The 15,466-nt window shown below is 38.7% G+C and overlaps 1 protein-coding gene across 1 annotated transcript in view; it reads left to right on the top strand.

The window, feature by feature from the left end:
• Window positions 1-15,466, top strand: part of PTPRO (protein tyrosine phosphatase receptor type O) — a gene marked incomplete at its 5' end in the record, with an annotated part of 120,543 nt that overhangs the window by 11,420 nt on the left and 93,657 nt on the right. The window contains 4 exons of the mRNA XM_052640433.1: window positions 771-923; window positions 2,788-3,231; window positions 5,071-5,232; window positions 9,613-9,809. Of these exons, the coding sequence (XP_052496393.1) occupies window positions 771-923; window positions 2,788-3,231; window positions 5,071-5,232; window positions 9,613-9,809 (956 nt within the window). The remainder of the gene's footprint in view (window positions 1-770; window positions 924-2,787; window positions 3,232-5,070; window positions 5,233-9,612; window positions 9,810-15,466) is intronic.

Here is a 15,466-nt window from a genome sequence, read left to right as displayed (position 1 = left end):
TTCAATGAAACCAGATTATCTGAAAATTAGTAATTGGGACCTTGTTTGCTTATTGATCACATGCAAATATAAGTTTATAAATAACTGAAAACCATCACTGACACTTTTGTTGAGCTAAATTCCATGAGTTAAAAAATGTTAACTAGTATGCTCTTTTTTTAAGTTATCTAATTTTTCAAATTATTTTTGGCTTTTCATTCAATAAATGATATTTTCAGTTCCTTTCCCTCATTTCTTTCCAACTTGGATTGGGTTTTTAAGTTTATTATTATCTTCCAAAAAAAACATTTTTTAAATAAAATTCAATTTTTAAAATTTTCTTCTTTTTTCAGGAAGGTCCCATTTGCCAAATGACAAATCATTTTATTTTGAAAATATAGGCTATATTTTACAAGTGAGTCTAGTGAAAACATTTCTTGTAAAATTATTTTTTCCTAAGTAATAAATTGGCAAAATACCTTGGGTTCTTACAGTAAATGATTAGCATAAACCTAATCTCTACAATTTCTATATGTTACCATTTCCACTTAATACATCAAATGTTCCTATAATAAAATTTTAATTCCAATTGTACCTAATTCTTGCAGAAAAAGCCTTTGAGTCTAAAATTTTCAATTTTCATCTCTAGCCTTAAATCAATTTTTTATTACTGACCATACTAGAAGTCACAGGAAATATTATTTGACAGATAGTCATAACTGTTCAAAACTTTCTAGAAGTCTGTGACATTTAGAAAACCCAAAATAAATATAATTGTTTTTTTTCCTCAGATTTTTTTAAGGGAAAAACAGTGTTTAATCACTGGCTGCCAGGAATATGCTATAGTAATATCACCTTTCAGCTGGTGTCTGAGGCAACTTTTAATAAAAGCACTCTTGTGGAGTACAGTGGTGTCAGTCATGAACCCAAACAGCATAGAACTGGTAAGTCATTTGAAAAATCAAATTTAGTGAAAAAATAATTAAATTCTATGTTATTGTTATATATGTGCTTTCTGTCATTCTAAGGAAAATTCTGTTCCAGAACTCAGAAAAAGAATACATATTTCAATAATCTAAAATGAATTTTCTATCAATGTAAAATGAACTGAGCAAAATACTCAATAAAATATTTAAATGTCAATGAAATCACAGATTTTTAATCTTTGAATAAAATAGCATGTGATGTTACCAAAAGTTATAAGTAAGTAACTTAACTGAATCAAGTAGACATCAGTAAATCTACAATATGACATAATAACCATATGGCAGAAGAACAGACGCAGATGTTCTAGTATAGATTATCTAACTATTAAAAGAAAACATTAGGGTTCAGATACACCTAAAACTTGGCGGTGCTTAACTTTAGTATCATCACTAATACGAAGCACAATCATAGGATGGATAGATGGATGAATGGATGGATAGATAGATAGATGGGTAGGAAGGTAAAAGAATGGATGGGTAAAATAAATATACACATGCTAAATACCCATCACCAATACCAATATAACGGACATTTTCCCCAAAAAACATGCTTAAGTATTCGATAAGCATGAGGAATTCATACAAACATTGGAAATGGGTTATAATAGATCACCAACAGACCCTGCCGATCTGAAATTTTAAGATGTCATGATTCTCATTCTTTAGGCCAAAACAAAGAAACTATTTCAGCTAAATATTAATATTTTATTCACCTCACATCAACACCTAAGATTCTACTTGTACTTTTCATTATTCAAGTAAAGAAGCTAGTTGAACATCTTCTACCTGGGAGATTTTTAAAGTACTGGGAGAGATGAAGACAAAGTCCACTGAGATGGTTTCCTGGCCGCAAAAATGGTAGAGGTACTACTGGCACTCATGGGCTTCCCTGGAGGCTCAATGGTAAAGAATCCGCCTGCCAATGCAGGAGACATGGGTTCAATCCCTGGTTCGGGAATATCCCCTGGAGGAGGAAATGGCAACCCACTCCAGTATTCTTGTCTGGGAAATCCCATGGATAGAGGAGTCTGATGGGCTATATCCATGGGGTCACAAAGAGTTGGACATGACTTAGCAACTAAACAGCTATTAGCAATCACACAAGGCAGAATGCAAGAAATAGTATTAAAGAGTCAGACACGACTGAAGTGACTGAGCATGTACACACAAAGTCATATAGCAGCATGAAAGAGCAAAAGATTAATTTCTATTAAGAGCTCCTAAGAGGTGAGTGTTGAGCTGCTGTTTGAAAGATATGTAGAATTTGTTGCAGGTAGAGACCACACAGTGGCCTTCATAATTTTCTACCACTAGAAAAGCATACTTCCATAATTCATAAACTTATTCTGTGGGCATAGTTTTCATTTTGAGAGGTTAAAAGTGAAGCCATATTTGCAACATGTGTGTTAAAGTTTCTAAAGGTAATTTCGACAGGCAATTCTCCTAAGTGCAACTATGTCATAGGGAGTATTTTTAGCCTGGATAGCTATAAGACACTATAGTTGCTTTTTTCTAGTGACAGAGACTCAGTTTTTTAGAAAGGAGGTTGTGATAAGCTGAAAAATATGAATGTAACTCTACTTTGGAAATGGTTCAGTCACCACTTCGACTAACATAGTACCATTTAACGTATTTGAAGTGTTAATGTGTGCACATCATGTACAAAATCTTAGATAGACATGTACTTGAAACGACACTTGTTCTTGATGTAAAAGTACAATTAAACTCTGTTTTCTGAATCTGCTTTTATGTTGGACTCATTAATAAAGTATTCACTATAATAGTTAAAAAGTACATAAAATGATAATTCTCTTTCTTACAGCCCCTTATCCACCTCGGAATATCTCAGTTCGTATAGTGAACTTGAACAAAAACAACTGGGAAGAAGAGAGCGGCAGTTTCCCAGAGGAATCGTTCATGAGGTCACAAGATACAATGGGAAAGGACAAAGTCTTCCATTTTACAGATGACACTCCTGAAATTCCCTCTGGCAACATTTCTTCTGGTTGGCCTGATTTTAACAGCAGTGATTTCGAAACAACACCCCAGCCATATTGGTGGGACAGTGCATCTGCGACTCCTGAAAGCGAAGATGAATTTGTCACTGTGCTTCCCACAGAATATGAAAGCAACAGAACACTCAGTGAGACGGAGAAATCGGCATCCAGCTCTTTCTCTTCTTTCCCTGTACAAATGATATTGAGTTGGTTACCACCAAAACCACCCACTGCCTTTGATGGGTTCCATATCCTCATAGAAAGAGAAGGTAAAGTACTAGGAAATCAGAGGATGTAAGAAATGGTGCAAAGGTACAGGAAATAGGAACTTTTAAAAATTACATTTAGAAAGAAAGACTGAAGGTAGACAGTTAAGATATAAACAAAAATGGTAAAGAAAATGAAGAACTTCTTGAATATCCCAAGGCAGAATGAAACCAGAAAACGAAAATGAACAGATTGGGTCAGAACCCGGTTTGGGTAGTTCACACATCGCAAGTATAGGCAATTGTACACATTTTATTGCTGACATTTCACCTCCCCCAGGCCACTGAGGAAACTTTGAATAGATGTTGAATTAGATTTCTAACCATCACAAATTACAGAATATCCTGGAGAAGTGTTCTGTTTTCCCAGAACACAAATTTGGGAAGCATGCAGCAAAAGAATCTTGCCGACATCATGGCTACTTTCCCTAGAGTATGGGACCTGGGTCCTGCTTATCAGGCTAGTCTTATTCCCCTCAGGGGGTGCTCCCCTGGAACCAGCACCACTCACATTTTTCCAAAGAGGGACTGGTAGTAGAATAAAAATACATAGCAACTGGTATTCTCACTCTAGCTGCCATATTATATATATTGTATTCACTTAGCAGCCAAGAGACATTCTTTATATTTAACCCGTTACTTTATGAAAAATGGGGCCATGGCATTCAGTAAATTTGGGTCGTGAATCATATCTGAATTGTTGTTTGGTAGATTTTCATAGTTATTTGTTGTTTATCTTGTTTTTATAATGGCATAATTCATTTTTTGGTCTCCAGTCTAGTAGCTTGAGTGGCAAAAGTTGTCAAGCTGTCAAAATTTGAGGTTAAATTGACAGCCTTACTTACATGCTAGGGTATTCAAATCATACAGTCTCATAGATGACATACTGTTTGCCCCTATTTTATCCAATAGAATGAAATACAAGATTTGTGAATTCCTCTATATTGGAGTATAGAGCAACCAACAATACCCAAATATTATATAAAATTGAAATCCTTTGTCATTTACAATTATTTGAGTCAAAAGTCTTAACATCTGCCTGAAATTGCCTATATTTTTAAAAAGTTCCCTTAGTCTTTTATTTTTCTGTTCCTCGATATAGTCTCCAGAAAATAAGGTCTTATATCTTAGAATACTTTGTAATGCTTATTTCCATGAAAGTTCAATCATGCTTTTATCTGACTGCAGTGTGTTCTGTTAAAGGCTACTCTGGTCACCAAATGATAAAAAAAAAAAAAAAAAAAAAAAAAACTTCAAATGAAGTAATAAGCAGCAGGAGATGGACCTTTGAAGCAATGTGAAAATCATTTTTACTTTTAAAAGTTCTGGAAGTCAGCCAATGAAGCAAAATATAATGTATCAGAAAATATACCCAGAGGATTATTTCTAACTAGAAAATAATTCAATATACTTTAAGATACTTATGGATATTTAATGTTATCACAAAGAGCTTGCACAACATTTGGTACTATTTCTTTTAATTCTATATATCCAAATGAGAAAGTTGATCATTGCTATCTTCTCCGAACATTATACTTCCATTTTGTGTGTATCATTTTACTGGCTGACAGTATGTAAGAATGCAATATATATCTATCCATATTTTTATTGATTTGGACACCATATTTTAATTTAGTTATTTTAAAGTACTGTAAGAAAACAATTTGAACTCTTAACCATCTTTTTTCAATAACAATTTTAGTTTGGAGATATAATTCAACTCGACATAGGGAAAGAGGCAATATAAGAAAATACTTTTTAAAAAAATTAATTGACTTGTCTATAGCCAAGGCTGTTCCAGATATCAATTCATATATATTCTCTTCTTTATATATGATTTAGAAAACTTTACTGAATATTTGACAGTGGATGAAGAAGCACATGAATTTGTTGCAGAACTGAAGGAGCCCGGGAAATATAAGTTATCTGTGACAACCTTTAGTTCCTCAGGATCTTGCGAAACTCGAAACAGTCAGTCAGCAAAATCACTCAGTTTTTATATCAGTAAGTACCAAAGAGATTATTTTGCACTTACAGAGGAGCTAGAACAATGGAGCCAGTGAGATGAATGATGTGTAAGCATCAATTATTCATCAAACCTTAGAGACCCTGAGAATTCTTCAAGGTCATGAGAGGCCCAAATCCATGTGATTTTTGACAGCAGAGAAAATAGATGTATGTTTCATCGTAACAAATTTACCCAGGGATTTAACTTGAGGATTTTTTTTATTATTGAGATAATTGAACATTTGTTAAACTGACTTTTCACACTAGTGGTAACAAACTCTCCAAGGACATGGACAAGTAGTTGAGGAAAGAGGACTTCTGTTTGAAGCCATAATGAAAACTGGTATTTTTGAACTGTGTGAAAAGGCTCATTAGAGTGTTGAGTTTGGGGAGCTTGAAAGAAGCACAGAGATTCAAATGTAGTAAGACCCAGGTGGTCTTTCCAAAAATTAGCACAAACTAAGACAGAGCATGGGACTTCCCTGGTGGCTCAGATAATAAAGAATCCACCTGCAATGCAGAAGACCCAGGTTCAATCCCTGGGTCGGGAAGATCTCCTGGAGAAGGAAATGGCAACCCAATCAAGTATTCTTGCCTGGAAAATCCCAGGGACAGAGGAGCCTGGTGAGCTACAGCCCATGGTGTCCCAAGAAGACAGACATGACTTAAAGACTAAACGACAACAATGAAGCTATAGCATCATGAAAATACCAGTGTCAAGTCTTAGGGCAGCTTCTCCTGATTCCATCAAGGATAATAGCAGGCCAATAACTAGCCTCAAAAAGCTACACAAATAGTACACATAGGTAATGTTTTCTGCTAGTCTGACTATGCTTACCAGAAATTTAGAGGCCAAAAATCTGTTTCCTAGCTTATCCGGAGTTAAATGTGCCTCTGATCAGCAGAAAAAAAAAGAAAAAGAAAAAACCCAGAAGGCAATGGATAAAAACTTCATTCCGAGAAGGATGATCACCATATGTTATCTCCTCCTCCAAAGGCAAAATACCACCTTTCATTAAATGACCCTCAAAAGACAGGCTAGATAAAAAGCAAGAGGGCAGAGGAGAGAAATCAGTTTATTTAGCAGCCAAAAAATGTTGAAAATACCCTATATAACAATTTTTCTAAGGAAATCAAAAACGTCACCACTGGTGAAAAGGCTTGAAATATCCACTAGACAAGCAGAAAAAAATATCTGTGATCAGCCTGCATGTCTTTCAGTTACAGATCTTTGGCATGGCATCATTTGAGAATGAAAGCAAAGTTTAGTATTGAGTTCTTCCCATGAGGCTAAAAATGTTTCATTAATCCAGAGATTCCCTTGTCTGCCAGCAGAGACCCACTGCAAGTTTCAGGAAAACTCCCACAACTGTTCAGGCCATTAGCGCTTCCCTGCTCTGAATTTCTACTGTGTTTCATAATGAAGTGAAAGTGTTAGTCAGTCAAGCGCATCCAACTCTTTGCGACCCCATGGACTGTAGCCTACCAGTCTCCTCTGTCCATGAGTTTCTCCAGGCAAGGATATGGGAGTGGGTAGCCATTCTCTTCTCCAGGGGATCTTCCTTGCCCAGGGATTGAACTCAGGTCTCCTGAATTGCAGGCAGACTCTTTACAGAGCTTATCTCTGAGTGTGATGTTTTTCTAGATGGATTTTATTTGCCTACCTCTTGTTTTTTCATGCCACATAATAAAACCCTAAGTTGGGGTTATACTCTTTGCTTATTTATTATTTCTGTTGTACATCCAACAAATATTTATTGAATCACTTTCTAGTGATAGGCACTTTATTCTTAGAGTATCCAAACTGACCGGAGCTGCTGAGAATGTCAGAATTGCTCACAAATATGATTCTTTTGAAGAGATTCATGTTAATATTCATTTAGGAAAATATACAGTACTAGAAATTTTGCTGTTTCTTTGCAAATAAAATAACCTGTTTGGAGCTTCAGATATTCTGTTCTGCAGTAATGAGTTATTCAGGTGTACTATGTATATACCTTTGATTTTATAAGAATACTGTATTTATGTAGTTTTGAAGGCTTTCCTCAGAGATGAAAATTAAGGTAGAAATTTGCATTAGTCTCCCAAAAGGCTCCTGAAGGGAGCATTGCTATTATCTTCATTTTTAGGTGGGAAAAAAAATACTTAGACAAAGAAAGTTTAGCCACTTAGTGTGAGAAAGAGAGTCAGACTCTAGAAATCTTTAGTAGTAGAGTCCATTTCCATGGAGTCTGCAGTGACCTATTACCTTGGGTTGATTATCAGGTCCATCCTATTATAAAGCCATTAAATGAGTGAATTTGTTTTGCCTCCATCCACCTTCTCTCTCTCTGCCTCCACCACCTCAGATCTTCGTAAAAGTAATAACACTTCACATTTGATAGCTTTCTAATACATTACAATCTCATTTGATCCCAGCAACAGTCTTGTAAAGTAGACAAATCATATGGCATCTTGATAAGTTAACACAAAGCCCTGACCCAGGAGATAGGAATCCTAGGTTGTCTCTCTTACTCAGCCTTTAAAAAGAATACATTTGAATCAGTTCTGATGAGATGGATGAAACTGGAGCCGATTATACAGAGTGAAGTAAGCCAGAAAGAAAAACACCAATACAGTATACTAACACATATATATGGAATTTAGAAAGATGGCAGTGATGACCCTGTATGCAAGACAGCAAAAAAGACACGGATGTGTATAGCGGACTTTTGGACTCAGAGGGAGAGGGAGAGGGTGGGATGATTTGGGAGAATGGCATTGAAACATGTATACTATCATGTAAGAATCGAATCACCAGTCTATGTCCGATGCAGGATACAGCATGCTTGGGGCTGGTGTACGGGGATGACCCAGAGAGATATTATGGGGAGGGAGGTGGGAGGGGAGTTCATGTTTGGGAACGCATGTACACACGTGGTGGATTCATGTCAATGTATGGCAAAACCAATACAGTATTGTAAAGTAAAATAAAGTAAAAAAATAAAAAATAAAAAAAAATACTCACTCTGTGACATTGGGCAGGTCATTCACATGTCTGGGCCCCAGTTTCCGCATCAGTAACCCACACTGGAACTCTAAAGTCCTTTCCAATCCTAATGTTCTATGATTTGTCCATTGACCGATGCAGTGACTGAGATTCAGAGAAGTCATTTGCCCAACGTTGTATCGCTAATAATGAGCAAAACTGAGTTTGGGGCCAACTTTCCTGTTTCCAGATTCATCCTTCTCACAGTTTCATAGTGCTCCAGGGAGTTTCACACAGGGGTTAAGAGCATGGATTTTGAAACCAGACTTCTTGTGTGTGAATCCCAGCTCTACTTATTCTATCTCTGCCTCAGTTTCCTCATCTGAAACTGAAACCAATCCAGTACTTATCTCATAAGTTTAGTTAAGAAAATTAAAGAATTAAAATATGTAAACATAAATAAGCTTAAAAGAGCCTGGCAAACAGTGAGTCCTACATCTCTTTGCCATTGTAATTATTATCATTTATATTATTTTTATTTTCTTTGCCTCATTTCCCATGAGCTTGAGACTGCCCTCCCCAGCAGAGTCACTTATTCCTCCCCTTTTCCTGGGCTCCAGGAATACAGCTTCTTATTGAGAGAACTGAGAAATGTAACCTAAGCAAATAAAAGAAGTTGCACATTTGCATTTTAACAGGGACTTTCAGGAGATAATAATCACCTTACCGTTTCTTGGGTCTTCACTAGGTGTCAGGCACTGTGCTAATAACCACTTTGGAAATTTAAGAGAACAAAGCTAATGGCGGGCACTTTTAGGGAGAAATTTTATAATGAGGATCCCACCGTGTCCTCAAATTATCACCCAGGTTTCCACCAGCTTCTATAATTGAGCCTGTCTGTTGCCTATTTCTTCTCTAAGGGAGTCACACTCTGCCTCTTTGATCCTGCTGTCACCAAATTTAAAATTTTCTTCGCAGGATTGCAGTAGAGGCTAATTTGAATCTCAACGTAATTATTTCTAGAGCCCAAAGATCCTAACAGCAGAGGAATCACAAGCACTCATGAAACCACCCTGCCACACACACTCTTTGTTAAAAGAGAACTAAATTCTGTCTGGTGGAGAAGTTACCAGAATAATCTCAGAGGCATGTAATAAATGAAGTGGAGGTTCCGTCTCTAAGTAGAATTGGTTTCATTGCTGCCACCAGGCTGTTGCTTAGGTCGATGGGGAGGTCACCCAGTGGAGACCATAGCTAAGCAGAGGATGTGAAGACTTGCCAGTCTGGCTGCCAGTCTGACTTGGAATGTCTTTGTAAGGGCAAAAGGAAAACAGCATGGTTTTTAAAACTACAGTCTATCTCAACCCGCTCAGCCTGAAACCTCCCCTGTGCTCTGATTTGACATCCAGGTCCTTCAGGAGAATGGATTGAAGAACTCACAGAGAAACCCCAGCACGTGAGTGTCCACGTTCTAAGCTCAACCACTGCCTTGATGTCCTGGACGTCTCCCCAAGAGAACTACAATGGCACCATAGTGTCTGTGGTGTCACTCACCTGCCAGAAACAAAAGGAGAGCCAGAGGCTGGAAAAGCAGTACTGCACTCAGGTAAAGGAAAGGAAGGGCCATCGGGCTCACGCACCTCCTGCAGCCCAGCCTCGCAGGAGATGCCAGGGTGCCACCGTGGCAAGCAGCTGTGCCAAGGTCTGTCTGGTGCCTATGGATACAGGAGCCAGGAAGTCAGTGCACAGGGTCTGCAATCACAGTCACCTTCCTTTCCTCTCTTAGAACTACCATCTTCCTTTTACTTCCATTCCTCATTCAAGAACATATCCTGAGCACCTGTGATGTGCTGGGTACTAGAGGAGATGGTGGGAATCTAGACAATTTGTATACATCCTGCTCTTGCTGAGTTTACAGTCTAGAGAGAACAATAGTAAGAACACATGCTATTACTGCAGAGTATAAGACCTAGGCTAAAAGTAAGTGATGGTGTGGCTATATGAATTCACAGAAAGAAGGGCATGAATAAATATGGATTGGGGCAAGAGGATTTGAAAACTGATCAGAGGAACTTTACCTTCTAGGGGAGGAGACAGGAAGCAGAAGGTTTAGAGGAGATTTGGTTTACTTGGTGCAGATTTTTTATTTTTTCCATTTTTACTTGTTGTCTTAACTATAAAGGTAATACATGCTCACTGAAAAAAAAAACAATTAAAAAATTTCAGGTACATAAAGTGAAAAACAATCCCCTCACTAATATAAATGAAGACTTTTAAAGGATAAATAGCAGTTAGCTGAGTGAAAGGGGTAGGTGGGGCAGGTGGAGAAACCTGGGAATCTGTAGTTCTGGGCGTGGCTACCAGAATGAACTGCCATGCCCAGTCATCAGTTCTGAATGAAACCACCAACCTGGGCATCTAAGCAGACTTTGCTCTCAGATGCCCTGAATACATCCACTGGAAGCCTGCAGCTCAGTCCTATTTTCCTAAACCTGGGTTTACTTATTTTTTTTTTTTTCATAAGATCAAAGAAACTGATTCTTAGTGTCTTACAAACACAATACTTTTAAAATTGGAGTGTAACTGCTTTAATGTTGTGTTAGTTAATGCTGCACAATGAACTGAATCAGCTATATGTATCCATATATCTCTTCCCTCTTAAAGCTCTCTCCACCACCTCCCCCCCATCCCACCCCTCTGGGTCGTCACAGAGCATCCAGCTGAGATCCCTGTGCTATACAGCTGCTTCCCACTAGTTGTCGGTTTAGCATATGGCAGTGTATATAGCAGCAGCAGCAGCAGCAGCAGCAGCAGCATATACATGTCAGTGCTGTTCTCTCGGTTCCTCCCACTCTCCCCACCCCGTGTCCACACATCCATCCCCTACTTCTGCTTCTCTATTCCTGACCTGCAAACAGGCTCATCTGTACCATCTCCCTAAATTCCATACGTATGCATTAATATACATTCTTTCAAACACAATCCTTTCTTGCTTAAAGGCAGAAAAAGTTTAATTATTAATTTATGTGGAGTATGCTGGAAAGATAATAGGCACTCAAAACAGGTGTTTGCTGTGTGGAAGCTATTTGGAGTGTTTCCATTTATTCCATGAAAATCAGGCATTTAGTGTAATTCAAAGGGTGAGGAATTTTAAATTAAGAGGATGAATTCAGGAATCATGGCCTTTGGAGCTCTCACAAACCCTAGAGAGCTGAGATAAACCCAGCATGAAGATGAGGCTACCCTCTTGCCTTGAATTAAAGAATAAACATGCTAAACAGATTAACTAGTCATCACAGCTCACTGTGCAGTTTATTAGCTTCCTTCCCTGAGTGCACCCAGCACGACTGACTCTTCACATTGATAGAAAATGTGTTGTGCTCCAGAACATGACTAGAACTTGACTGCTCTCAGGTATGATTTTTATTCTTCCCTCCAATGTATAAGTTACATGTCTTATACACAAAAGTGTTATTGTTAGTCGCTCAGTTCAGCTCAGTTTAGTCGCTCAGTCGTGTCCAACTCTTTGCGACCCCATGGACTGCAGTATGCCAGGCCTCCCTGTCCATCACCAACTCCCGGAGGTCACCCAAACTCATGTCCATTGAGTTGGTGATGCCATCCATCCATCTCATGTCTGTCGTCCCCTTCTCCTCCTGCTCTCAATCTTTCCCAGCATCAGGGTCTTTTCCAGTGAGTCAGCTCTTCCCATCAAGTGACCAAAGTGTTGGAGTTTCAGCTACATCAGTCTTTCCAATGAACACCCAGGACTGATCTCCTTTAGGATGGACTGGTTGGATCACCTTGCAGTCCATGGTACTCTCAAGAGTCTTCTCCAACACAATAGTTCAAAAACATCAATTCTGCAGCACTTCTCCTTCTTTATAGTCCAACTCTCACATCCATACATGACCTCTGGAAAAACCATAGCCTTGGCTAGATGGACCTTTGTTGACTCAGTAATGTCTCTGCTTTTGAATATGCTGTCTAGGTTGCTCATAACTTTCCTTCCAAGGAGTAACCATCTTTTAATTTCATGGCTTCAATCACCATCTGCAGTGATTTTGGAGTCCAAAAAAAACAAATTCTGCCACTGTTTCCACTGTTTCCCCATCTGTTTGCCATGAAGAGATGGGACCAGATGCCATGATCTTTATTTTCTAAATCTTGAGCTTTAAGCCAACTTTTTCACTCTTCTCTTTTACTTCCTTCAAGAGGCTCTTTAGTTCTTTTTCACTTTCTGCCATAAGGGTGGTGTCATCCGCATATCTGAGTTTATTGATATTTCTCCCAGCAATCTTGATTCCAGCTTGTGCTTCATCCAGCCCAGCGTTTCTCATGATGTACTCTGCATGTAAGTTAAATAAGCAGAGTGACAGTATACAGTCTTGATATACTCCTTTTCCTATTTGGAACAAGTTTGTTGTTCCATGTCCAGTTCTAACTGTTGCTTCCTGACCTGCCTCCAGATTTCTCAGGAGGCAGGTCAGGTGGTCTGGTATTCCTATCTCTTTCAGAATCTTCCACAGTTTATTGTGATCTACACAGTCAAAGGCTTTGGCATAGTCAATAAAGGAGAAATAGATATTTTTCTGGAACTCTCTTGTTTTTTTGATGATCCAGTGGATGTTGGCAATTTGATCTCTGGTTCCTCTGCCTTTTCTAAAACCAGCTTGACCATCTGGAAGTTCATGGTTCATGTATTGCTGAAGCCTGGCTTAGAGAATTTTGAGCATTACTTTGCTAGAGTGTGAGATAAGTGCAATTGTGTGGTAGTTTGAGCATTCTTTGCCATTGCCTTTCTTTGGGATTGGAATGAAAACTGACCTTTTCCAGTCCTGTGGCCACTGCTGAGTTTTCAAAATTTGCTGGCATATTGAGTGCAGCACTTTCACGGCATCATCTTTCAGGATTGGAAACAGCTCAACTGGAATTCCATCACCTCCACTAGCTTTGTTCATAGTGATGCTTTCTAAGGCCCACTTGACTTTGCATTCCAGGATTTCTGGCTCTAGGTGAGTGATCACACCATCGTGATTATCTGGGTCATGAAGATCTTTTTTGTACAGTTCTTCTGTGTATTCTTGCCACCTCTTCTTAGTATCTTCTGCTTCTGTTAGGTCCATACCATTTCTGTCCTTTATCGAGCCCATCTTTGCATGAAATATTCCCTTGGTATCTCTAATTTTCTTGAAGAGATCTCTAGTCTTTCCCATTCTATTGTTTTCCTCTATTTCTTTGCCTGATCACTGAGGAAGGCTTTCTTATCTCTTCTTGCTATCCTTTGGAACTCTGCATTCAAATGGGTATATCTTTCCTTTTCTCCTTTGCTTTTGGCTTCTCTTCTTTCACAGCTATTTGTAAGGCCTCCTCAGACAGCCATTTTGCTTTTTTGCATTTCTTTTCCATGGGGATGGTCTTGTTCCCTGTTTCTTGTACTATGTCATGAACCTCTCTCCATAGTTCATCAGGCACCTGTCTATCTGATCTAGTTCCTTCAATCTATTTCTCATTTCTCTCTCAGTTGTGTGCAACTCTTTGTGACCCCATGGACTCTAGCCCACAAGGATCCTCTGTCCATGGGATTTCCCAAGCAAGAATACTGGAGTGGGTTGCCATTTCCTCCTCCATATACATAGAAGCCAAAGGCTATAAGTGTAAAGAGATATTGTAAATTATATATGAACCAGAAAAGTCTGGTCTAAGTGCTTGCTGACAGTGGCTTCTTTGAAATGCAAACGTGAAACTGTTGAAGATTGTAAGCAAGGAGGGAAAGTAGAGGGCAGAAACTAGACCACTGTTCTGGGTGTTATCTGTTATCGCAAGAGGATTGTGTTAGTGTTACATCATTACGTCACCATCATCACACACACACGTATATTTTCAAAGAATGAAACATCAGTTCAAAAATCTCAAAAACTGGCCTAGAGAGAAATCCAAAATATGCTCTCACCAACCTTGGTCTAGCTTAGGTTCTTTCTTAGAGCAAACATTATCGAGAGGGAAAGAAATTATAACATTTCTTCAGTTCTCTTTTCAGTGGTACAGTGATTATGTTAAATTGAAAATTCAAAATGCAGCTCAAAAATGAGAGTGATTCTAAAGCCAAACACAGATGAATAATTAACCACAATGTTTTATTCTCTCATACTTTCATTCTCCCTACTCTTTCTCTACCATCATCTCATCACCTGTACCACAGGATCACTGCTTTACCGATTATCATCACCCATGAGATTCGGTGCTAGTTCCCCTGCTCCTCCCCACAGTTTCTTTGATTTGTTTTCTAGGAGGTTCTGTGTGAGATGCTAGAAATAAGAACAAATTTGATTTGAGCCTTGATTTTATGGAGCTTAAAGTCTAGCCTTTCATGTAGGTATGTTAAAGTAAGGTGAAGTGAAAGTCACTCAGTCATGTCTGACTCTGCAACCCCCACGGACTGTAGCCCACAAGGCTCATCTGTCAAAGGAATTCTGCAGGCAAGAATACCAGAGTGGGTAGCCATTCCCTTCTCCATGGGACCTTCCTGACTCAGGAATCAAATCCAAGTCTCTTGTGTTGCAGGCAGATTCTTTACCATCTGAGCCACCAGGGAAGCCTCTTGGTACCTCTCAATTTGAATTTGTCTGCATTAAGTATATGTACTTCATGTCTGGTTGCTGTTTTGTGTGAGTGCATATGTGAATATCCATGAGAAAGAGAGTTTTGTAATATATTCCTGCTAACAAACATTGTCGGAGAAGGCAATGGCACCCCACTCCAGTACTCTTGCCTGGAAAATCCCATGGACGGAGGAGCCTGGTAGGCTGCAGTCCATGGGGTCGCTAAGAGTCAGACATGACTGAACGACTTCTCTTTCACTTTTCACTTTCATGCATTGGAGAAGGAAATGTCAACCCACTCCAGTGTTCTTGCCTGGAGAATCCCAGGGAAGGGGCAGCCTGGTGGGCTGCTGTCTATGGGGTCACACAGAGTCGGACACGACTGAAGCGACTTAGCAGCAGCAGCAGCAGCAACAAACATTGTAGTTCTATTCACTAATAAGCCTAATGTCAATATAGTGAGCATAATAAAACCAGTGCTCAGTGTCATAAAAAGGACTCTCCAAAGACTCACACACAATTATGAATTTCAGAATAAAGAAGCATCATGTAATATATGGATGTATATTTATTATCTTTTAAAGGCCAGATCCATTCTTTTTTTCAATTTTTAAAATTTTTATCCTCACACATGGCATGTGGGATCTTAGTTCTCCACCTA

The sequence above is a fragment of the Budorcas taxicolor genome, chromosome 5 (genome assembly GCF_023091745.1).
Source record: "Budorcas taxicolor isolate Tak-1 chromosome 5, Takin1.1, whole genome shotgun sequence".
In the NCBI taxonomy this organism is placed as follows: Eukaryota; Metazoa; Chordata; class Mammalia; order Artiodactyla; family Bovidae; genus Budorcas; species Budorcas taxicolor.
The sequence above is the reverse complement of the archived record's forward strand: the minus strand, read 5'-3'. Positions and strand labels throughout refer to the sequence as shown.